This window comes from Bacillus rossius, chromosome 7 (assembly GCF_032445375.1).
Source record: "Bacillus rossius redtenbacheri isolate Brsri chromosome 7, Brsri_v3, whole genome shotgun sequence".
In the NCBI taxonomy this organism is placed as follows: Eukaryota; Metazoa; Arthropoda; class Insecta; order Phasmatodea; family Bacillidae; genus Bacillus; species Bacillus rossius.
The window spans coordinates 24,400,993-24,425,797 of NC_086335.1; the positions used below are offsets into that span (position 1 = coordinate 24,400,993).

Below are 24,805 nucleotides of genomic sequence, written 5' to 3' on the forward strand. Positions count from 1 at the left end.
CATTAAAGTTAATGAATTATTTTTCTGGCAAACTGCATAGCTCACACAAGTTTTTCTGCTGAATAAACTGCTCGGTTTTTCCAACAATAAATTTGTAAGCTTTTAACACTTTATATTTTGTGTGTTTATAGCCAACATGGCCGACCTGATAGACAGTATTGGTGTAAAGGCCAGTGTACTTAGTATTTATCTCAAGGGGTCCTAGGTTTAATTCCACCATGTGCATGAGATCAGTTAGTAAGCCATCAACAGTTGTACCTTGTTTTTCCTCATTCCTCTCTCCTTGTGCCTACCCTCCTGTCCTTTTTTTTCCCCCTTCATTAGCCAGCTCGTTGAATTGGTGTATGTGGCAATGCCAGGCTTTTAATTGAATTTGGGATATGCTCAACATTATCGGGTGCAGACTAACTTCTATTATTGTTCAAGTGACTCATCTATGGAATACAGTTTTCCTCAATGATCCTAATTGCTCTCAAAATTATCTTTTTATCTCCATGCTCATTCTGAAGGGTTAGAGCATAACTAACGGTATTGTTTGGAGAAAGTCTTCAGATTTTGTTAGTTTTTTTTTTTTTTTTTTTTTGTGACCACCCAAACTTCATTAGCTATTGAGAAAGTCCAAAAAAAAAAAAAAAATGCAGTTGGGTTAACTGACTAGAATGCTTTTGATGTTTTAAAAATTTACCTGCCAAATAGATGTTTTAAAGAGATGGTCTAATGGACAATGTTTCATTTCTTATCGCAGTTTGTGTTGGCTTATATTTTTGTTTTAAATTATTCAATTTTTGCAGTTATGATCACACCTGTGCATTTTGATAGTCAGTACAAAGTGATGTAGGTGGAGGAAACCAATGTTTGCTGTCTGATTATGTTCGTATGCAATTTTGTTTTAATGATGCATTGTTTTTTTTTGTTTTTTTTTTTTTTCAGATACTGAAAACATAAGGTTTGTATTTGCTGCTGTTAAGGACACCATCTTACAGTCGAACCTGAAAGAGTACAACCTGGTGTAAGCACCCGCTGAGCGGTGCCAGCGTGCTCCAGAAGAGCTGCTTCCTAAGTCATCGAAGAAAAAGCATTTTGTGAAAACTTGCTATTTCATCTTTGCAGCCGATAAAAATTTTTTTTTTGTTGCAAGAAGAAGGTGTGGATCATTGTTTAGTTAGTTTGTGCAGTCTATAAAAGGATTCTACGTGATTCCCGCTCGCAGTGGTGCCGGTGAGGAGTCCAGTGTGTGCTTCTGGGGAAGAAACTGGCTTCCGTGCGACTCGGTGGCTAAGGACGTGCAACTTGAATGCAGGGGAAGCTTTACGGAGGCAAAGAAACACCATCGTTGAAGTTTACATAAAATGATATAATTGAAAGTTGAACTCTTAGTGAACATTTCCTACTATGCCATGTTGATACATTTTTTTAAGGGAAAAAAAAATATTAACACCATTACAATAAATGGCAACTCAGACAAAGGAGCAATTTGTTGTGGACTTTCATTATTGTGCTTAGAGACGTACATAGAACTTGTAGAAATTTTCACAAATGTTCCACATTGGTTACGAAATATGTATAATGGCTTTTTTTAAAAAAAAAATTCATCAGAAATACGTAGGTTACAATAAACTAGTTCTGACCAAGAATAAAGATGGTAAAATTTATTCATGCTTATGTAAGTTCACTTATAACAAACTTTGTGATTATCGCTATGCCAGTATCGTGATGAGATTGCTACAGTTGGTAGCATGTGTGCCAGAACTGCATGAATATGTTTTTGCAATTTTATCTAGAGATGTTCTTATATTATTTATATTGCTTAATTGTTACATTTCACAGCATTGTGTGTGTTAATGTACATATATAGGATTCACATTGATCTATTTAAAAGAATAACTGACATGAGAGGGGAAAACATTTAAAAAAATTGACCAATAATCTGTATGAAAGTTTTTGAATTTTTGGAATGTGGTTGGAGTTAAATATTGAAACAGTTTAAGTATTGTTATTGGCTTCTGTGATTGTTTTAGTGACAAACAAAATTAATTGCTGCATGTGATGATCATTCAATATTGCTTGAATATAATCTGGTATCAAATAATTTGCAGCTTGAATATGTGTGCAACACTAATGGGCTGCTATTGCCTAACTCCAGAATTCATAAGAGGTGCCGACTTGGTTTGCAATAAATAGTATTTTGATTGGCTGCAAATAAGCATGTGTCTTTAAAGATGTGTGCTTTACCATGTTTGACTGTAAAGTTCATTTCAAATAAAAATAAATTTAGTTCAGGTAGAATTTGCAATTCATGTTAAGTTTTTAATTTAAATTGTTGAAAGTACCATTTATTTTAATTAAATATTTTTAGTTGAGATGTGCAATAAGTATCATTAAGTTGAAATATTTTGATTTTGTCTTTTTTACTATTGAGTGGTAAATGTTACTATTTATGCTAACTAATATCTATGGTATAGATAAGCATAATTTTACGTGACGTGTCTCATCACCGTCATAAGACTTCAAATTTCCAAGCTTTATGTAGTTCTTGTACAAATTGTTTTAATGTATATTTTTATTTGGTTATGTATGATCATTTAATGAAGCAAAACAAGATTGTCTCTTTATTTCTGTATGTATATATTTTTTACGTGTTATGTGCATGCATTATTTAAATTTACAATATATTTATCAAGAAATGTTGTATTGCTATTTTGTGATAACAACATGAGTAACTATGAATTGTGTGGTAAGCAAGTATTACATATATTTCTACTAGTCAAGAAAATGGAATGAAATTAGTGTATTAAATTGGATAGGTGATAGGCAGTATTGTTTTTAAAATGGATAGTGTTGTCAAAAAACTGTGTGAGGAAGAACAATTTTCTTGTACATGATACAGGTTTTTATAAAAATCTTTTGGCCCATGCTTTCAGTAAACTACCGTGCAGACTATAAAATCACATTAAACATGATACAGTTGTCTCTTGTATCAAATTACATTATTGAAGTGAAGTGTCACCAAAAAAAAAATTAATTTTGCATTTTAGAGTCGATGTTAATTATGGATAGTGGACAGTAGTTTTACGAAATCATCACAAATATCCTCATAAAAATTAATGCATTTTCACAGTTCGGTAAACATGACAACATGACCACAGTGCCAACAATATGCTAGCTCTCAACAGTTTCTGTGTTAGTTCGGCTCTGCCGCTCTGTTGGCAGCAATTGTTTTTCTTGGAATAGCAAGTGAGTAGTGGGTGGGGGCATGTGTGAACGGCTTTGTGCCATGAGGCACATTTTTGTGTATCTTTTTGCTTGCTCACAGAATCTATAGTGGGTGAGGTAATTTTCTTGGAAAAAGTTGTCATTCATTTTGCCAGTTTAAGCCTAATATGTGTTGGGTCGTAATGTATGGAGTGCAATATATTTTCAGGTTTAAACACTAATTTTTCATTGGCACACAGTATTTTTATAGTATGTATTTCCATTCTTGTAGTACATACATACTAATAAAAACAAAATTTGGAAAGTATGTGTTAGTGTATTGAAATCAAGACTGCTATCCAAGTCGCTGCATTTGGTTCCTGTTGGAGGGGTTATCGATACATGAAAACCACAGGCATGGTTTGACATGCAAACATTCAGCTGAAATAGATAGTGATGTTCACTGTTATCAGCATGTTTATTCTGATGGTTTGGATTGCAATGCACTGTCAATTGTTAATTTTCTCTCTTGGCCTTAACTGAATGTATAAGAAAATAATTTCCTTCTGTAAATTTTTTTATTTACTGTACTTATAAAAATGTTTTATACCTCTGGAAAAATGTTTGCTGGTGACCATCAGATACACTGCAAAACCTGATTGAGTATTGAATCTTTGTGCAAACCATGTTCAGGAAAGTGCATGCATTATTAAGGCTAATATTTATAATTGTTTTGGTAGCTACCCCATAATAGCTTCCTGAATGAGAGAATATGATTGTGTATCTAACTTGGAAACAGACTGTGGATCATGAAATAATTTTGTGAGTTTCTCTGTTTCGCAAGGTTTGTTTTCATTACTACTTGTTGTCTGGGTTTTATGTGAGGCTAAAAATATTCCTTTTCTGTCTGCTGTTTGCTAGGGACAGCTACAAAACCACTATGAAAGACAAGTAGTAAGTGTGACTTCAAAAATTGTTTATGCATTGTTGTCGCCCCCACCTGCCTTGTGCAAATTTCTCTCATTAAAGTAGTTTTCAACAACTATGTTAAAAACACTACCCCCATATTTGATTTCAAATGTTCAGTTCTGATATTTTCTGTTAGCTAACTAAACACAAATACTTCTGTAGTGCGAGCCAAACTCTTGTGAGCTATGCTCTATAATAAGATGTAAAAGCAGAACCAAATAGTGCCCGGTTACACATCAACTTAAAAAAAACATCAACTATCGTTATGTGACTGGTGCATGTATTTACGTACCTCTCGCTTAGCACTACCTGTTCAACATAATTTGAACGGATATAACACTCAAAATATGCAGCACCCAAGGATATATTTTAACCTCCTTGACCGTACTCCACTGATACGTAGTCCCCTCCCTGCTTCCATTTCCAATCTGCTTACCGCTCATGTTGCTCACTCCCGCGCTGACCACTCACAAGACTTTGGCCGGCACTGTAGTTGGCTTTGTGCCTAGTATCCGACAGTGATTTCAGACAGGAATAAACACTCGCTCTGCTGCTCCATACATACTGCTATAAGCCTGCAACAGCAGTCATGATTTGACCTGATATTTTACAGTCCTGTCAGAAACTTCTTGATCAGGTTTTACTGTTTGGTTACAAATTGCTTATGTAATTTTTTTTTTTTTTCCTTCGCTCTAGTTGATATCTGATTTTAATTATGGTGTTCTCCAAGTTTGAAATTCATGGAAACATTATAAAATGATGAAATATTAATTGATTTTAAAGTGGTTGAACACAAATCTTGTTTTCTACCAAAACAATATGCATGCAGACTGACTGTGTCATGCATCCGATTGACAAGTAGTGATTATGAACACCAGCCTATAACCACGGTAAAATATGTTATGTGGTCCACATGTCGCAAAAGAGTGGTGGACATGGAAAAAAAATCTATCGTAGTGCCATTGCCATAGGCATGCAGTAGTTTTACCATATTTTTGTTAAAGCACACTTTCAAATTTGAAACACTTGTTTGTATTTATTTATCTGAAAGGGCATTGAGACCATTTATGTGAATAATGATGTATTCCACAAAGTCAAAGCTGTTAATGCAAATATTTTAAGGATGGTTAACTTTTTTTTTTTTCGTTACCATGCATGATGTTTTTATGTCTTAACATCTCATAGTTCATATTGAAACTATTTGGTCTTTGCAATCTGTTGCTGTTTGTATGGGAAGCACACTCAGTAGTAGATAACTTGATAGGCTTTGTCATATACAGTTAGAATTGCCTCAGACACATTGATTGAATAACTAACTTAATAGAACCTAAGAAAAGTGTCTCACTAAAAACATTCTAGGTTGGCTGGTTTCTTGAGGAAAAAAATAATTATGAAATGGAAATATATTATGCTGATTCATTTATTGTGTGTGCAATTTGTTTACATATAATACATACATGTGTGTCAGTGAATATTTGCATATATGCGTGACGTTTTGTCTTCTGAGTGACGTACGTGTTGTGTGCATGTGCGCGTGCACTCGAATAGTTCATTTGTAAATCATTTATTGTCAAAAATATAACAAAAATTTCTGGATGTTGTACTTTTAGTGCTTTTCCTAATGACCTCTACCTCGGAAAGTTGCGAAGGTGGCAGTGTTTACTCGTCAGGAGCGGCGACACAGGGTTGTTTCAGCTGTCTGTATTCCACTCGTAAACCACGCCTGGCATCCGTACAGTATAGGAAATTGTGTTCCAAGTCTTTAATATTTGCAGCAGAGGAAAATATTTAAATTACATTTGTGAAATGCAGCAGTTCTGTAGATGTGTATACCTATAGGAAAAACTAATGTACAGTACGTGTTTTTCGGGATAGAAAGGATTAGTTCAACTGACTTATTCCAGTCTCTTTGTACAAAAAAATACTATTTTTCCTCTTGTTTCTACAGTATGTAAGGAGCAAGGAGCAATTTGGACAAACATTTTTCATATCTCCCCATCCCCTTTCCCATATATTATACATATTACTAATAAGTAGGCATCTGCACATCAATTTTTTTTTTTAATTTGAATCAAACACAAGTACCAAATTAAACTCAAATACGTACATTGAATTTGAATAGCATGAAAGACACTAAAATAAATTTTTTTGCAGCATGTAAAATATACATAGCGGAGAAAATAGTAAATATAGAGTGTAATACTTTCTGGCAAATAAGTCAATTAATACTGAAGTGAAATGTTTGTTTGATGAAGACGGCTACAATAATTAAACATAAAATGTCAGTTTAAATATTGCTTCTTTTTTTTAATGTGTTTATGCAGTTAACCTGATCTAACATACATAACCTAACCAACCTTTCACTTAGGTTTTGTTCTGCTATTTCCCAAAACCAGCTACATGAAATATTAATCCACAAAATTTTCATGAATCAAAATACAGCAAAATCCTATCAATTATTAAAACCTGAATTTTTTTTTAATTCTATGTTTGTGATTTGGATTCAATGAGCTCGTATTTACATAATTCGTGCATTTTCATTGTTACTGCTACCAGGTAAACTGTGTTTTAATTCAGAAATATTTTAACACATGTTCTACTTATCTCCTCTACAATCCAGAACTGTTATTTACGTCAGTTGATTTAATATTTAAGTCACAACCACTTTCATCGAACTGCTACTGTGGCACATGGTGGTGGATCGATTGTGAATGTTGATTTAAATGCAGTTGCAACTATCACATTCACTTCTTTTAATGGTGATCTGTATCTGTTTTCTGTACTAGTCCATGCATGTTTAAGTTTATTTTTCCCGCTACAAGTACATGTGATGAAACTAATAAAAATAATACAGAATAAGCACAGATTATCAGTACACTTTCAAAATCATAAATTTAAACAGTGCGGTGGATTTACCTGAAAATTTTTTTCCAGTCAATAGAGAATCTGTCAATTTTTTTTTACAAGTTACAGTGACTCAATATGAGCTTTTTGAGTTATGCTGCAAACATCGAGAGGGTATTCAAACTCATCCCACACTTTGTGCAATGTGTCTGCCACTGCCACTGTGATTCGCTGTTTCAGATCCGGCAACAATAACAGTAGAGGTGGCGCAAACACTTTGTCTTTTTGAAATAACCCCACAGAAAAAAATTGCACGGGGTTAAGTCTGGTGATTGTGGTGGCCATCTGCCCCACACCGCATCTACGACACATGCACAACCAAGCCATCTCTCGGGGAAATGTGTGTTTAGATGTTCCCTTACAGACAAGTGGAAATGAGGTGGTGCACCGTCTTGTTAGACGATGTAGTCGTTTGAATCTTCTCCCAATTGAGGTAGAAACCAAAAGGTAAGCATGTTGAGATAGGAATGACCTGTCTCTTTTTTCGATGAAAAAGAATGGCCCATAAATCTTCTCCCTCGACATGACAGAACACATTCACTTTTGGGGAATCTCTTTCATGCTTGATGGTGACATGATGATTTCCCGTTCCCCAAAAACTCACATTGTGGCTATTCACTTTGCCATTCGTGTGGAATGTGGCCTCGATCACTGAAAATTAACCTCATGGGGTAGGTTTTTGTCATCGATCCTAGCTAACACCTTTGAGCAGAAAGAATGCTTCGTGATCATTTTGTTTTGAGTGCCGTGACCAACTGGAGTCTGTGTGGTTTCATGCACAAACGTTTGTACAATATTTTTGATATTGTTGATTGGGGCATCTGCAGTTCACGACTAGCATGCCTAGTCAATTTCTGTGGCTACTCAAAAATGATGCTCGAACTCGAACGCGGTCCACATCTTCCCCGGGCACAGAGGGCCGACCATGTGTTTTGCCTTTGCAAATGCACCCTTTTTCTTCAAATGTCTTGTACCAGGCATAAATGGATGACAAGAGTGGTAGTTTTGTGTTAAAATGTCTGCGAAATTCACATTTCGCAACAGTAATGACTCCTTTTCGTTAACTCAAGCACGCACAATCCCTTTTGCTGTGCGGTAGGCGCCATTATAAACACAATCTGATAATAGCGGAGGCAACCTGAGAAGAATGAATCTGGAACATTTGCAGAAAAAACTTTCAGTAGTTTTATATTGGCTGAAAGAAGTTTATGTAAATTGACCACAACGTTTAGTTTTTATGATTTTTTTTTTTGAAAGTTTACTGATCATTTGTGCTCAACCTGTATTTTTTTTTTTTTTTTCATATTTGAAATGCCACAAATAAACATTGTTTTGAATTGCCCATACAATTTTTACATCTACTGTTTTACAAGACAGTAGTGACATAACATTGATTACTTGTCAGCTATGGCTACCATAGTTTTATCTATGTGTCTCATTAAAACATCTAAACTTGGTATTTATATTGCATAAATAACTTAACTGTAACAGTGAATTTTGGTAAACAAACTCGTTCTTTATTTTGAATTGTTAGTATTCGCACAGGCCTACGAATAAGTAAATACATGTTCTCAGATGACATTTAAGTAGATTGTTACATAATTTTTTTTGACATGATAACGTCTAATAAATCGATGAACGCCAGCTGCACGCACGAAAAAGTGTCCCACTACGGATGTCCCACTACGGATGTTCCTGTTTGCTCATTGTACGCATGCGTGGCATCTCTATTCATGCTCATTGTACGCATGCGTGGCATCTCTCTTCCACTCGATTGGAACGACCATCGATTTGACTTTTCAATCATATTTTCGTCGTTTGAATTATTAATATTATGTAATTTAACGATCGTCCACCGATTTTCAGCACAATCGGTACATTTATTTAAAAGTAATGTTGAATATTTAAATACGTTTTGAACCAACAATGTTGTTTTACAGTTACACATAATAATTCAAATTACAACCGGGATCTTTTGCACAATGTTTTAAAAAATATTGTAACGCCTTATAAATAAGTTTGGTGTATTTGGGATGCGTATTTGTTATAAAATCGAGTTATTAAAATGAAATATTATTCCCCTACCGTAAACAAAATTTTTATAAAGTTATATATACCATGTGAAACTATCTTATTTCATGCATGGCCTCGTGGCTGAGCGGTCAGCGGTGCTATTTTTTAATTATAAGGTTGTCGGTTCGAATCCCGGCAGCAGCGAAATTTTCTTTTTGAACTTGTAAAAATAAATACGGCGCACGTAATATTTCAAAAGTAATAAATATATTTGAATAATGAATGCAAATAAAAGTAAATTTATTAATTAAATTGTACATTTCATTTCACTCCTTTAAATCCATACAAAATAGTGATATTTCAATAAAAATGATTCAATTTTATTCATAAAAGTATGCAGAGGTAGATTTTATCATACAAAAGATAGAAAAATTTAAAAAAAAATTCTTCCTCAAAGAATATAATATTTTTAATGCCTAAATGGTTTGGTTGCAAAAACTATTACGGCTCAGTCTCAGGCCAAATATATTTCCTTTTCTTCTGGATCAATCATTTCATCAATGTTTTGTTATGACGTCATGTTAAACTATCGTCCGTACACCGACTTTACAGACAACCAATTTTTTTTTTCCTTGCATGTTGTAAACACATCAGTATTAATGATCACTAAAGGGTTTTTTTTATTATTTTTTATTTTTTTTTTAAATTTACTGAGGTGGCCTCTGCCAAGTAAATATTGCACTGTGTGTACCGGCTGTATTATGTTTTGTCGGGGTTCTGGTTTCGAGAGGGTCGCTACGGTGTCGATTGGTAATGGGCGCCACTACGTGGAAGGGCACGTGGACCCGGCTATCATCCGTCTCAGGGCGTGACGTCGCCTGTGTGAGGCAAGACTGGACCCTCGGTTGACTCCCGTAGTACACTCGGACCTGACCCGCGCTCAGCATCGGGCACGCTTATGATGTAATACGTAATGGTGAGCTCTCCAGGCGTCCCACACGCCTGCTCACGGGGTACAGGTCGCCACGTGGTCGGTGCAAAAAATACAAGTATACAATTAGAATTAATACATTTAATACTGGCACGTACTCCCGTACACGGTCTCATGAGGTGCGTCTCCAAGACCCCAGGCACCTAATCTGAACGCAGGGAATAAGGCCCATGCACGTGGCTTGCACAAGCGATTACTAAGACTTGAAAAGACTCGTTAAGAGTTGAAAACCATGATTATGTTAAACAGTCCCCTGACCGAGGCAGGCTCCAGTGATACGTGAAAGCGATTTGAAAGAATTAAGCAAAAACTGAATTACTGATCAGTGAACAAGAGTGAAGTCCCCGGGTGCGGAAGACAGCGTCTTACCTCGGTCGTTGGCGGCGTAGAACTGGCAGAGCGCCGGGCGCCCTCGAAGCAACATGGCGCCCACCGCCTTGCCAGTTTGCCGTTACGCCTTTCCAATTAAGTGCCTTGTAATCTTATATAAAGAAATACAAAAAACATTCCTAAAATTAACACACGTTCTCCCACGGCTCTATTACTATTTAAACTAGAGTTATTAATTAAAATATATATACATTTCAACTTCGTACCTGTTCGGGTCCACCCAGCAACGTCTGTAACTTAATAAAACTTATATAATAAACAAAACAAAAACCCTCCCGCCCGTCAGTGGCGATACAAATGATTGGGGGAAAAATAAAAAACCTATATACAATATTATTATTATTACATATTTAGGGGGATGTCGCACTGCCGTTACAGCGCCCTCTTGAGGTAGTTCGTGGCGCGCTATTCAAACCCATACACACAACTACGTACTCAAGACGGAGCGGCTGCCAGTACGGGAAGTGGGACGGGGGGTGAGAGGAAAGGTGGCGAAGGCTGACCAGGCTTCTGGGGCGCAGGCCCGGTTGACGTCAGTTTTATAATGCTCTTTTGGTGTTCTACGCTACATAGTTTTTTTTAATGTGTTGAATTCAAAATAATATATATTAAAAATATACGGATGCTACTGAATGAATCTGAATGAATGTGAAATTACTATCAGTTAACATAATTTTCCTGTGGAAGAAAGTTTGAATTTAGCACAACTATAGGTTCACGCACAATACTTTTGTGTGTGTAGTAACCCTCTTTTCATCAAAAATAAATGAGTGGTAGTGGCCATTAGAGCTAGGGATTTTCTTGCTGAAGGTACATTACAGGTATTTTAATTCAAAAGTTTACAATCAGTATCTTTAAGATTATGAAAAGGTCAGCAACAAAATAGATACCAAGACTTTGAAGAAGATTCAGGTTGATTTTTGCTGTTGAAGACTGGAAAAAATAATGAATGGGGGTATTACTAATAGGACAATTCTATTATGTAATAAAAAATATTTTGTCAGAGTCAAATGTAATTTGTTTTAGATATTTTTATCTTAACAGAGTTTCTGGGAAAAATCTTGTCATGGAATTTTGAAATAAAAGTTTGAGTGGATACCCTAGCAGGATATAAATTTTCGTGCATAGGAAATTGTCATGTGTGGCAGGCAGTAGTATAGTACAAAGTCTTCATGAGGCACTCAATGTTGGTTACTGTCTTCTTGTCGCTGCTCCATCCCCTCGTACATCACATCACTGACAGTGCCGTGGGGTTGGTGGACGTTTCTTTGGTAACTAACTCCTTTCCATTATCCATGTCCATACTGCCTTTTGTTTTGTTGCTGAACGTGGCAGATTCTTTTGTGCACACATGCTTAATGCAAGTTCCTTTAAAAAAAAAAAAAAACTAAATAATGACATTAGGTGAACGAGTTGAAATATTTTTAAAAATATTTGTAAGGGTTCACAGTTTTGTAACCAATAAATTTCACGAGCATGATAAGGATCTGCATTCATGAGTGAATCCAACATTGGTAATAACTTGGTATGTGTAACACTGGGCTATTACAGTGCGCTGGGCATTTTTAGTCTTAATTGTCTCTAATTTAAATTACTGCCTTTGGAGGTTGAGATAACTGACAGTTATCTGTAAAGGAATAAAATAGTGAATGCCCCGAGGCAACCAGTGTAGAGCAATGCCAGGCATTGAACAGGCTGTACGTACGTGGCAACTGCTACTGCTGGAGTCAGTATCATGTGCAGTGCTCACCATTCGAGTTACTGATGGACAACTACTCATCAGCATCGAGCAGCAAACAGCATGCACTAGTTGTGCGCTCAGCATTATGCCATGGAGCAGTTTGGTTAAGCAGCTAGCTTACTGGCGCGCTGTTGGTGTGCGTTCCGTATGGTCAAGTGAACAAGTAGCAGCGTGTGAAAGCTTTCCACACCACTGACACTACCATATTCCAATGATTGGACCATCCATCTGTGTTCATCAGGCTCCCTTGTTAGTGGCTGTGATGATTCTGGAAGACGAGAACATATCCCAACATTTACCAGTGAACCAGTATGGTATATATTGCACAAGTAATTTATATGCTTAACACTTTCAATGTTTGCATGTAGCTCCTTAGATGCTTTCTTTCTGTAAGTGGATTTTTGAAGTGAAACTTCTATGGGTGTGATGGGAGTAAAATTTCAAGGTTGAATTTTATGCAGTGTTTTCATGAAACATTATTGTGAAACATTTCAGTGACACTAAAAGGATAGAAAATAGATTGTGGACGGTGCGAGAACTCGTCTGGCCTCATTCCCTTGAGCGGGCTCCACGTGGCGGTAACTACGCTGTGTTATCTTGTTATTAAATTGTATAAATGGTTTTGCCAAGTAATACTGAGTATTATAAATAGGGTTGAAGATTAAATTTATCAAAAGTTTATTTACTTTTTAAAAAGTGTCTAAATTGTACGTAGAATTGTTTCCCTGCTATAGTAGGGGTGATGAAAATCTTAATATAACATTTTATGGTGTGATTATTTCAACAGTGAGTAATATTTATTGTTAATTAATCATTATTGATTGATCAATATTTATTTAAATCCTGAACAGTTATTTTTAAGTGAATATAAATTTTGTTAGTTAATTTTTATTTAGAAAATTGTCTTCACTTCTCTCACATTTACTGAGTTACACACACACTTTTCTTTTTTTTTTAACTGATGTGTTGACATTTTTGCAAAAGTCATTTTAACATGCATGTTATCATGCTTTTTTTTTTGGATGGTAACACACAAACGATGTCAAGTCGTCGGACACCAGGTGTGTTTTTTTTTTTTGCGACACTGTGCCCTACTGCAATGCATACACCCACACCTTCTAGGGTCTACCTCCTTTATGGATCAATGTGAGACAAGATCGTATCTTCCTATGCACTATGTTACGCCTTGTGTACAATGATATTTGATTTAAAAAGCCCCCACATATTTTATGGCAAAACAGTACTGATGATTGGTTGATTGACTGGAGACTACGCGATCTCCAGTCTGGAGGTATAGCAGGTGTACTCCAAGAGTTACTGTAGCATGTAGCGGTTCACCATTGATGACTAGAAAGCTAAATGTACAAATGTTTTAGAGCTTGAAGAAAAAATTTATGAGAGAATTACATAATTGTGCTCAATGATAAAGTGTACTTTTCAGCAAGTGCTGAATCCTGATTTGGTAGAATTTAATGACTCATGCTTCACTATGAGTGTGTGTTGACAGATATGTAGAAGTGGCAATACAGAAGGATTTTCTGAAACTACGTTTTCTTATATTGACTTTCCTCTTCAACATGAATCTTAGATTAAAAGTTATAACTATTATTTTCAGTTCAGCTGCACCTGCTATTCTTACAAACTTTTAAACTGAACTGAACATAACTGAAGAAAGCTTTTTACAAAATAGTGAAGACCATTTTGAAATTGTTGTATTAAAATTTTGAAAGGGTTTAATCTGAATTTTTATCTGGATATTATTTTTATGTAAGGCAGAATTAAAAAATATTTGACCCAAGATAAATGGGAAAAAAAATTCTAAATTTGCTAATAGTTCTTAAGAGCCTATAAAATTTATTACAGCAGTGGTTATATTATTGTGCTATGGATACAGATACTTATAACGTGTGACAAAATGTATGTATTAGTATCTATTATGATTTCCATCACACTTTCAATGCTTAGCTTTATATCCCATTAAAAACTATGCAAAGATGACTGCAGGAAAAAAAATCTGATCCTAATTAAACTGAAAACCAAAAAAAAACCACTCATACTTTCTTTTTGACCACAAAATTATAGTGAAAAACTTGTAACTTGATTACAAAATAGTGACTTTAGTCCAAAGAGCAGATTAGAATTTGGTTCAGTTTTAATATTGAAGGATAGCAAACCAGGGTTACTACAGGTATAGAAAAGGAAAAAAAAAGGTAAAATAAAATTGTCAGGATAAACCTAGGACATACCAAACGTATTGGTGTGCTAAATGAAACTTACAATAGTGAAACTACCCTGAAATACGAGGGTTATTTTTTTTTTCAACCTCCGATCGGCTGTAATAAAAAAACGGGAATGAATTGGGAAATTATTTTAATGCCAAAAAAAACGTATATCTTTACTCTATTTTTCCACATAATCACCGTGCAGATTGAGGCATTTGTCGTACCGATGCACCAGCTTTCCAATACCCTCTGCATAAAATGATGCCTCCTGCCTATTCAGCCACTTTTTCAACGTGGGGAAAAGGTGATAAGTCACTCGGTGCCAAATACGGACTGTAAGGAGGGTGATCAAACACTTCCCATCGAAATCTTGCAAGGAGTTGTTGTGTTACGGCAGCACTATGCGGTCGGGCGTTGTCATGAAGCAAGACAACACCAGATGTCAGCATTCCTCTCCGCGTGTTGCGTATCGACTGTCTTAACCGTCGTAGTGTCGCGCAGTATGCAGCAGCATTGATTGTTGTCCCTGGCTCCATGAAATCAACCAGTAGCACACCTTGGTGATCCCAGAACACTGTAGCCATCTGTTTCTTGGTGCTGAATGTCCGTTTGAACATTTCGGCTTGTTTGGAGAATAGGTGTGCATCCACTGTTGTGATTGAAGTTTTGTTTCTTCATTATCGAAATGAATCCATGTTTCATCACCTGTCACAATTTGAGTCAAAAAGTGTTCACCATCGTCTGCGTAACGCAGCAAAAACGACAAGGCTGATGCCATTCGCCGCTCCTTGTTGATGTCAGTCAACATCTTGGGTACCCATCGGGCACAGATTTTCCTGTATCCGAGATTGTCTGTAACAATGGCGTATAGGGCTGACCTTGAAATGAGAGGAAATTGTTCAGACAGTTCTGAAATCATGAATCGACATCTCTCGCGAACAACTGCATCAACTCTCTGAACTGTTTCATATGTTACTACCGACTTCCTTCCTTGGCCACCTTCATCATGAACATCAATACGGCCTTCGCGGAATTTCCGACACCACTCTCGCACAACGCCATCGCTCATAAAGTTTTCACCGTACACAACACTCATTCGGCGATGGATTTCTGCTGCAGTGTGCCCTTCTGACTGTAAGAAACGGATGACTCCACGCAGCTCGCATTTCGCTGTACAGTTTATCGTTGCAGCCATGTTGACATTCCCATAACCAAGCTTCAACTGATCTGTGAGTTGGCCACTCCACATGGTTGGTGGAAGGGGGTAAACACTACGAGACGTGTCGATTCGTGTACGAGTGATTAGGGTATCAATTAATGGGCATGCCATGGAGAAATGAAACTGTAATCACACTGCAGGGCACTGTTAAAACGTGGCTGAATAGGCATGAGGCATCATTTTATGCAGAGGGTATTGGAAAGCTGGTGCATCGGTACGACAAATGCCTCAATCTGCACGGTGATTATGTGGAAAAATAGAGTAAAGATGTACGTTTCTTTTGACATTAAAATAATTTTCCAATTCATTCCCGTTTTTTTATTACAGCCAATCGGAGGTTGAAAAAAAAAAACCTCGTAGATTTGGTAAATTAAAATATAGTAAAAAGTAATCAACTTTTAAAATACCTAGGAAAGCAGGCATTACAATGATTACAGTACATATTCTCCTAGTTCTTTAAGAAGACAATAGCACAGTAGTAGAGCACACACACACTTGGTAACCTTGAGGTGTGTGGTTCTAATCTTGTCACTGCATTTTTTTTTATACTTAAGTCAGTTCAATAAGGTTAAGCAAAAACAAATATATAAACATATACTTAGTGTTATTTTTACAAATATTTTAGTAATGCCATAGAAAAAAGTGTAAACTTTACAGTATTAACTGTTTAATGAATTCTAACAAGATGGGCAGATTTGATAAAATTCCTAGTGAATAATCAGCGCGCAGGAAGTATGAGTGTGATTCGCATCCAGAAATTTTGGTATTTGAAAAGAAAATATTTTACTTATCAGTTCATTTATCATGCTCAATATTATTTTAAAAAGATTCTATGTTAAATTTTGTGTCTTGAGCTTCGTATTATAAGTTTATTTGATACATGAATAACATGAGAGTTTGCCCATTATCAAGGTTAGAAGTTTACACATCACTGGAGAGTACTGAAAGACCCTCATTTTTTTTTATTTCCACGTATGTTATCAAAAATTAATTTTATAATTGTTCCAACCTCCCATTTCACATACACCTATCCCTCACTTAGCATGGCTTCAGATTGTGCGAATTCATTTAGTGCAATTTTAATTTTACTGCCGCAGTCTCAAATAGCACGTCTGTAAACTTCAGTTAGCACAAAATCATGGCAGGCAAAAAAAAAATTCCAGCACGACGCCATGAGTCCGTTTAAACTTTTGTGAACATGTGACGTGGGATACAGTCGGCCAAACAGGGGGGGGGGGGGGGGGGGGAAGAGAATCGCGCGCAGGTCTGTCTACGCTATCGGCTGTTGTACAAACATCAGCTGTGGCAAGTTAAATTGCAGCTATGGAGTGTAAAGGACCAAATTTTTTTTTACGTCCGCGCGTATGCTGCTGTGCCGTGCCGTGCCGTACTGTCGTCGCCTGGTCACAGACCGGGCCGTGAACTCAGTCTAGCCAATGGCAGGGAATTCACTCAAAAAATGCTACTTCTGCCTTTTCAGCTATTGGTAACTGTACGTGCTTGATCACTCATAATGCATCGTGTTCAAGTATTTGAGACAAAACTAGAAGTATTACGGCGCGCAGATTGTCATGAAGGCCACATTTATGTTGGTCACACTTTAGTTTTAAGCAAGACAACTGTGCGCACAATCGTACGAAATAAGGACTCTTACCAAAAGTTTATATAAGTCTGATGCTGTTGTTTGTACTAGCGGGAATATATTTGACATTAGAAACCGGAACAGAAATGAACAGATGATTCACTTGGTAAGGTTGTTAAATGAATGTTGCAATGAAAAAATAATCATTGACCTGACAGGATTGGTATGAACCAGGTGGTGATAACGTAAATAAGCACTTTAATTTTTGAAAAATTAAATTATAACTATCCGAACAGTAATATTGGTTTCACTGTCAGTAAAGGATGGTTTGGAAAGATACGCAAAGTGAGTTGAAGGTCACGCCCGGGCGGGCAAGTCAGCCAGCGGACTGACGATGAAGTACATAACCACGTATATCCCATTACGCAGTGTCCTATTTGTCATACAAAGTGCGATGAGAGGCATATAAAGATAAATGATGTGACATATTTATAGTTGAGTGTTATTCAACGCATTTATATTACGTAAAGTATATTCCTGCACAATTTTGGAACACATTAAATAAATTAGCCTTGCTATTTATGGAAACTAATGCTTCAGAATATGCAATTTTGAATAACACGAGCATTTTTAGGAACAAATTAGTCGTGCTAAGTGAGGGATAGGTGTAGTCTCTTTCAGCACTATGATCACTGCATTAGTGTATAAGTAAATATTACCCATCGTGTATATTTGTATTTTCCTGGTAAAACAAAGGTTATATAGTATTGAATAATTAATTTCAGTTTGGTGAGTTTTACAGAGTAAAATCATATAGGTGCAGGTTAAAGACATTTATCAAGCAGATATTAATTTGTTTTGAGATTAATAAGACATATTGGAATGGCACACACCGGAAAAGCAACATCAAGTGGATTACAGGATTGTGTGTCTAGGTCAGAGAAACTTGTCGATTCAGATCTGAAAAAGTCAGGGAATTTTGAAGTTCCAAGCTTGCAGCAACCATGCAAACCTAGACTGATTTTTTTTATGTATCAGCTTTGGTCCCAATTGATAAAACTTAAACAAGGATTACTGTATAGTGTTTATATGAATCAAGGTTGGGTCATTACACTTATAAAATAATGAAGCCATCTACATTAATAAAAGAGAAAGTTTGTCTGTGCATCTGTTCTTGTTATTTGTGTAGCACAGAGATGAGGCTTGGACACATGAAATTTGGAACATAGATTTTACAAGGGAGGGTCCAATCACACCTCAGTGATGATTTTATTTTTCAAAGTTCCATTTAATTATTTTTTATTTATGTTTAAGTGATTTTCAAACATGTTTTTTCAATTCATCAGGTTATAAATATCTTCAAATGATGACAGTTTACACCTCATGCAGACCTTGATGATGTGAGTAAAATGAAGATTATTCTATATTCCTGAATTTATTCTCTGAATTTGGGTAAAATTTTAAGATCTTTTTTTTAGTGCATTAGGAATTCTTACTATCATAACAACATGAAAAACACAAGTGGAAGTGACATCTGGCCTTCTTTTAAACAAGAATGGTCAAAAAATTAACATTTTTCTGTAAATTTTTGAATGAGAAACTGCTTTATGTCAATGCAGTGCAAATACTTTTCATTTGTTTTCAATAAATCATTTGGATAACCTGGGGTCCTATTACATAGATTAACAATGAAAACCAAAACCCACTCAATGCCTTATCTTTGTATATCTGAATATGCAACAGGGTTCAATAGTACACAGGTTCATCATAGGTAATGAGCAGTACTAACAAATGATATTTCAGGCCCTTTTCTGTATGAGCAGAACAAGCCTGTAGACTTTTGTAGTGAAGCATGGGGAACATCAGCTAGTTTGTCATAAAATTACAATGGATGTTACAATAAAATAGTACCTATATATTTTATTTGGACATGTAAATAAAAACTATCTATGATTTAAACACTACAATTTTTAAACAAATGAATATTTGATTTTATTAGAAAATTGAATTGTGGCATAACCTAGATTTAATTTAGTTGAAGAAAATATGTAGGCATGTTAATTGTACCATACAATGGAAAAACTTGAAACAATGCTACTATATGACAGATTAATTAATTGGTGCTATCCTAATTTAATGTTCCATTGCATAATTTTTTTTAGTTGGTAGTATTTATGTAAAATTTAATTAAATAATTCAGTCTAAGTGTTGTTTATTATCATAATTTTCTGCATGTCATACTCTTTGGTAGAATTTACATGTAAATTACCGTAAAAACATTTTATAAACTAAACATAATGCAAATAGCACAGTTTTAAGGCACAGGACTCACATTCTAGGGCATCCAAGTTTGATTCCCATTCCGGCCATGCTGAAACCGGTTTTCTACAGTTGTTCCCAAAGTTCTGTGTAGTGTTATCATCCCTAACAGTGGCGTCTCGTCAGGGCAAGCAAGGCAAGCAGTGCTTGCCCAGGCAGTTTCCAGACATTGTATTTTTTAAATAAATATTTTATTCAGAATAGTATTTTACTTTGGCTCGTGCAGTTAGGTGTATGTATTTTTTACACTATCTTCTTGGGACCCAATACTGTGCGCTGTGCGCTATAAAAAAAGAACTCGTTGACACAAAAACATGCTGTTTTAGAAGCGTTGCTAGGTTTAGAAGCGCTGGTAGGATCGCTTTCAGCAGGAAGGCTGCCGCAGTAGTTTCCTTTCGGAAGGGGGGTGGCATGGTACAAAGGTTCAGGGAGGGGATTGGCTGGAAAAATACGCGGTAGAAGCTACGAAGGTAACGCTTTCTTGCCGAACTGGAGCGAACATGGCCGAAGCAGACGGTGGAATTTTTTCGCCGACTGCTTCGGCTATGTCCGGTACAGTTCGGCACAGCAGGTGGCGATGTCGCGTTTCAGTCGGCGGTCGTCTCTCGGGGCGCGCGCATCTCTCCCGCGGGCTGTTGGCTGGCAGTGCGTGGGGGATTTGTGGGTGTACGATGATACTACACTCCCACTTAGTATATAAGTAATGTAGAGTAGGTATTTTACTATCAGAATAATGTAAGTCAATCATTATTTTTCAAAAATAATGTATTTAAAAAAAATGTCAATTTTTCTACCTGTGGAATAGTCAATGTTCAGTTAAGAAAACTACTTAAATAGCACCATTTTGTACCTTGAAATCCATATTTTCCCGGCGGAGGGCCCCCAGACACCCCCCCCCCCACAACCTCATCATGTTTTGGTGTGAACGGAGTTATTGCTTCCCCTCATGTAAACCTCACGCCTCGCCACTGATCCCTAATGACCAATGTGATGTTCAATCAAAAAAGAAAAAACTGAATAATCTACTGACTTATCACTGGTATACGTGGAAGTGCTGAGATGCCTTGGCTGCATGGATACTTATCACCAGACAAGATTTAGTGGTGTTATAAACAAATATAGTTATTAAATGAAAATGGATTTTGTCTTTACTAGAAAAAATTAAAACACATGTAATAATAGGTAAGGACACATCAAGCACAAAAATGTTCAAGCAATATACGTTAAAAATTTGAGGTAAGTCACTAGAAATAAATTGTAACTAAAACATTCAATATTCTTCTGTAAGGTTTCTTAGTTCATGAGAAAGTTATGAATATTAAAATATAAGGTACAGCTTAACCTTCAAAGTTTATTTCTTGATCCTAATGGCATTATCCTATGTACATTGATCCTGTGGTACATGACGTTTGCAGTTTTAATTTAGCACGTCAAAAGATCCTGGACATGGCAAAAACTTGCGTTATTATGAATTATGATCCAAGTTGAATCCGAATGAAAAAATAAGAGTTTTGGTTAATTCATTACTTTTTAACATACTGTTACGATTTACTGCGGGTTCGTAAAGGATAGCCCAATTAAAGATTTTTATCACACACACAGTTTTATTTATTACCACTACTTGTCACTTACAAATAATCATCTAAAATGACAAATAATGAATAACACTTAAAGAAAGGTCTATTCCGCAGTCACTCGTTCCACACACCTCGCTGGGCCGCACCTCTGGCGCAACTCTCACCGCAGTACCCCTCGTGGGTTTCCGCCGCGGGACTCCGTCGCCACACTCCACCGCCGCCCGACGCACTTCCCCTTCGCCGAGATCCCACTCAACGCCTCGCTCGGAACTAAACTCTTCGCCCTGGAACCTTCGTCCAAGGACTTCGCCACTCTATCGCCCGGAAACTCCGCCGCGGGAAAACTCCCGACTTCACTCTGAACTCTCTGACTCAGACTGACTCGAAGGTCGGCCCCACCTCCTTATATAGCCCTTGGGTTCCCGTCCAGAACAATCGGGCATGTCTCCGAGATATCGCGCGACCTTCGCCGTCGAAATGCCCAGAAACGCGTCGTGAGTCCTGTCGAAGGACGCGGCGACTGCTTAAAGAACGCCGATAAACGCAACAAGCATCGGGTTCCCACAAAACGCGCCAATAAACATGTCCGAGTCCTTTTATGCCGCAGTGCGGCCTCTTTTAAGTAACTCGATCTGAGGCAGGTGCGCGCTGCAAAGGTCAGGATGTCGCGAGATAGTATGACACGAGATACCAGGGAGAGGATGCGGGTGGAAGGGGGCGCAGATAGGCCGAAAGAGCGCGGCGACGCCAAGCACTGCAGCCAAGCGCGATCGTAACAATACTAAGCAAAAACAGCAAGTATCACGTGCCAGAGGATAATGGGATAAACTTGAATATGTGATACGGATGCAATGTTGAAAGTCAAGTTTCGTGTTGTTAGTTATTTTTAAAGTATTGTGTATTAAAACATAAAATTTCTCAAATAGCAAAACAAGAAATGGTGTTATTGGAACTACTAAACCTACATAACTTTTTAAGCAGTGGAGAAAATATATTTTATAGGTCAATTGTGTGGTTTAAGTTTATTTCTGGTCACAAGTAATTTTCAAATTTTACTTTCTGTCATCTTAGTACTTCAATACTATTAATATAAATCAAAATATCAATATCTAATTTTAGAAGGCCAAAATTGTTTTACTGCATCATCGTATGTTTTATCTGTGAGCCTTAAGGAATAAGTGTATGCTTTAATTTACTTTGAAACAACAATACATAGAACCACTTTAAATTTTTTTTATACTTAGTACATAATTATGTAGGTTTTTAAATAAAATGAGTTAAATGTTTTTATAGACAAAATGAGGTAATTGTGGTGAATTTTGCTGTTGTGGTTTTATTGCTATTCAACATATAATCTTTTTACTCTGAATCTGCAAGAGACTGCATACCTAAAATGCTAGTGCCATTCTATAGAGTTCATTGGAGAGGAGCATCACGAACCCTTGTGTTGGCATGCTGGCATGCAAGGCTGTATCCACACACATGCCACATCTTGTCCTCTAGATCACTCACGCAGCAAGGGTCCTGGGTGACCGTGATCATTAGGGCACCATGCAAGTGTGGAGCGGGCCGTGGGTTTGATCCCAAAACATTTTTTTTCTCTGTCTCCATTTTTCTCGCTTTCTCTCTCGCTCTCTCTCTCTGTGTGTGTGTGTGTGTGAGAGAGAGAGAGAGAGGGGGGGGGGGGGGATTTTGATTCGACATAGAGGTCCCAATGATTTAGAGTATGTTTCTGCTTTTTCTTGTAACAGTTGTCCACTAACACTGATATTTTGGCTCAGACACTGCTAAAACCATTTAAGCAAGCACTCCTCCAAGCCCGGAAATTCTGTAATTCGTCATCCTTTGCAGGACAAACTTTGACATTCTTGTATTTTTCTCATGAGTCTGATTCATTTTTTTATTATTGTTGACAGAGTACTCATTGGCAGGCTAAATTGTACAGCAACATCTTTCTTCTTTTGACAGCTCTTCACAGCTTCGAGCACTTCCAATTCATATTTTCAGCAAGACTCAAAGTTTTCAGTTTACGTTTCACAGCACTCATGTTTTAACAATTTTATTTGTAAACTGTTGTACAAATTGATGTGTAACAGTCAACTACAAATGACTTGCTTCGCTAAAGTTCAAATCAATCAAAAATAATAATAAAATTAAACACCTGACACCAAGGAACACGTGAGTCATAAATTCATGGTAATCCTATTTATTGTATACTCCTAAATTGATTTCTAAGAAACAATGGTGTACTTACATTGTCGAAAAATTCTTAAAGTCGGTAACTTATTTTTCTTCGAATTATAGAGGTAATAAGTTTCAAATACATAATCGAGTTGTAAAGGTTGTAAAATAAAACATTGCTATGTTCCAGATACAGAGGTCCAATTTAATTTTTCGAGTTATAGAGGGAAAATATGTACTAAAATGGCTTGGAGGGACTAATAGAGGGTTGAGATTTCGAACAACAGAGATTTTGGGTCTTGAATGGAAGGGAACACAACATTTTTTCGAACTTGGGAGTTTTTTGACTAATCAAGGTTTGACTTAAAGAGGTTCTAATGTATGTATATGTGTGTGTGTGTATATATGGTAAAAATGAAACATTGTAAGCACATGTAATCCTCACCTTGTCATATATATATATATATATATATATATATATATATATATATATATATATATATATATATATATATATATATATATATATATATATATATATATATATATATATATGTGTGTGTGTGTGTGTATATGTGTGTATATGTGTGTGTATATATATATATATGTGTGTGTGTGTGTGTGTGTGTGTGTGTGTGTGTATATATATATATATATATATTTGACAAGGTGAGGATTACATGTGCTTACAATGTTTCATTTTTACCATAAGACACCTACTACCTTATTATTATACAAGAGAAAATTGTCACAAATTTATATGATTACCGTAAAGTAGTAGCAAGTTTTTTTCAAGAATGTTAGTTGACAGCATCACCCAGCTTTATAATCATTTCATACAGACTAGGTAACATTTGCACGGATGTCATTCAATTTCAAAATGGTGCTTGATGATTGTATGATAGAATATCGATGATAAAACTAGCAGCAAATCATAATGTAGCAGAGACAACAAACCATGGGATTTTATACAGCTGGTATTGGGCAATGACAAACCAACAGTACTAGAGCATACAAAGAATGTCTACAAATACCTTGTGTACCAATTTCAGGACCCTTAAATATTCTAGTCACACTTTGTCAATTCCTCAGGTATACCTCATTAAATTTTTTTATAATTTTTTGTGGTAATAATCACACACTATAGTTATGATATTAATTTATAATTATGCTATGATTAATAAAAGTAAAATAGTAATTAATTTCATAGCTATAAAGAATGACGTTCACCTGAATGTAGGTACACCTTAACCCACACATTCAAGTTTTGAATAACTCCCTGTATCATGATATAAATTGACCACTTCAGTGAACAAATACACAAAGGGTTTGACACAATTTTCTTACAACACACATAAGCAAAATAAACATGAGCGAGCATAGTAAAACAAAATGGATTTACTATTTTCCTGAACATATTAATGTTTAAGTTAAAAAAAACTAAAACCATTTTATAGATAATTTCAATCTTAGCGAAGTCTCCGACCATAAATAACACATTTATG

The 24,805-nt window shown here is 36.2% G+C and overlaps 1 protein-coding gene across 6 annotated transcripts in view; it reads left to right on the forward strand.

The window, feature by feature from the left end:
* Positions 1–5,757, forward strand: part of LOC134533752 (guanine nucleotide-binding protein G(q) subunit alpha) — a 112,176-nt gene extending 106,419 nt beyond the window's left edge. For all 6 annotated transcript variants that reach the window (XM_063371374.1, XM_063371373.1, XM_063371370.1 and 3 more), the window contains one exon: positions 931–5,757. In XM_063371374.1, coding sequence (XP_063227444.1) covers positions 931–1,013 — 83 coding nt within the window. In that variant the 3' untranslated portion in view covers positions 1,014–5,757. The remainder of the gene's footprint in view (positions 1–930) is intronic.
* The last annotated feature ends 19,048 nt before the right edge of the window (positions 5,758–24,805 follow it).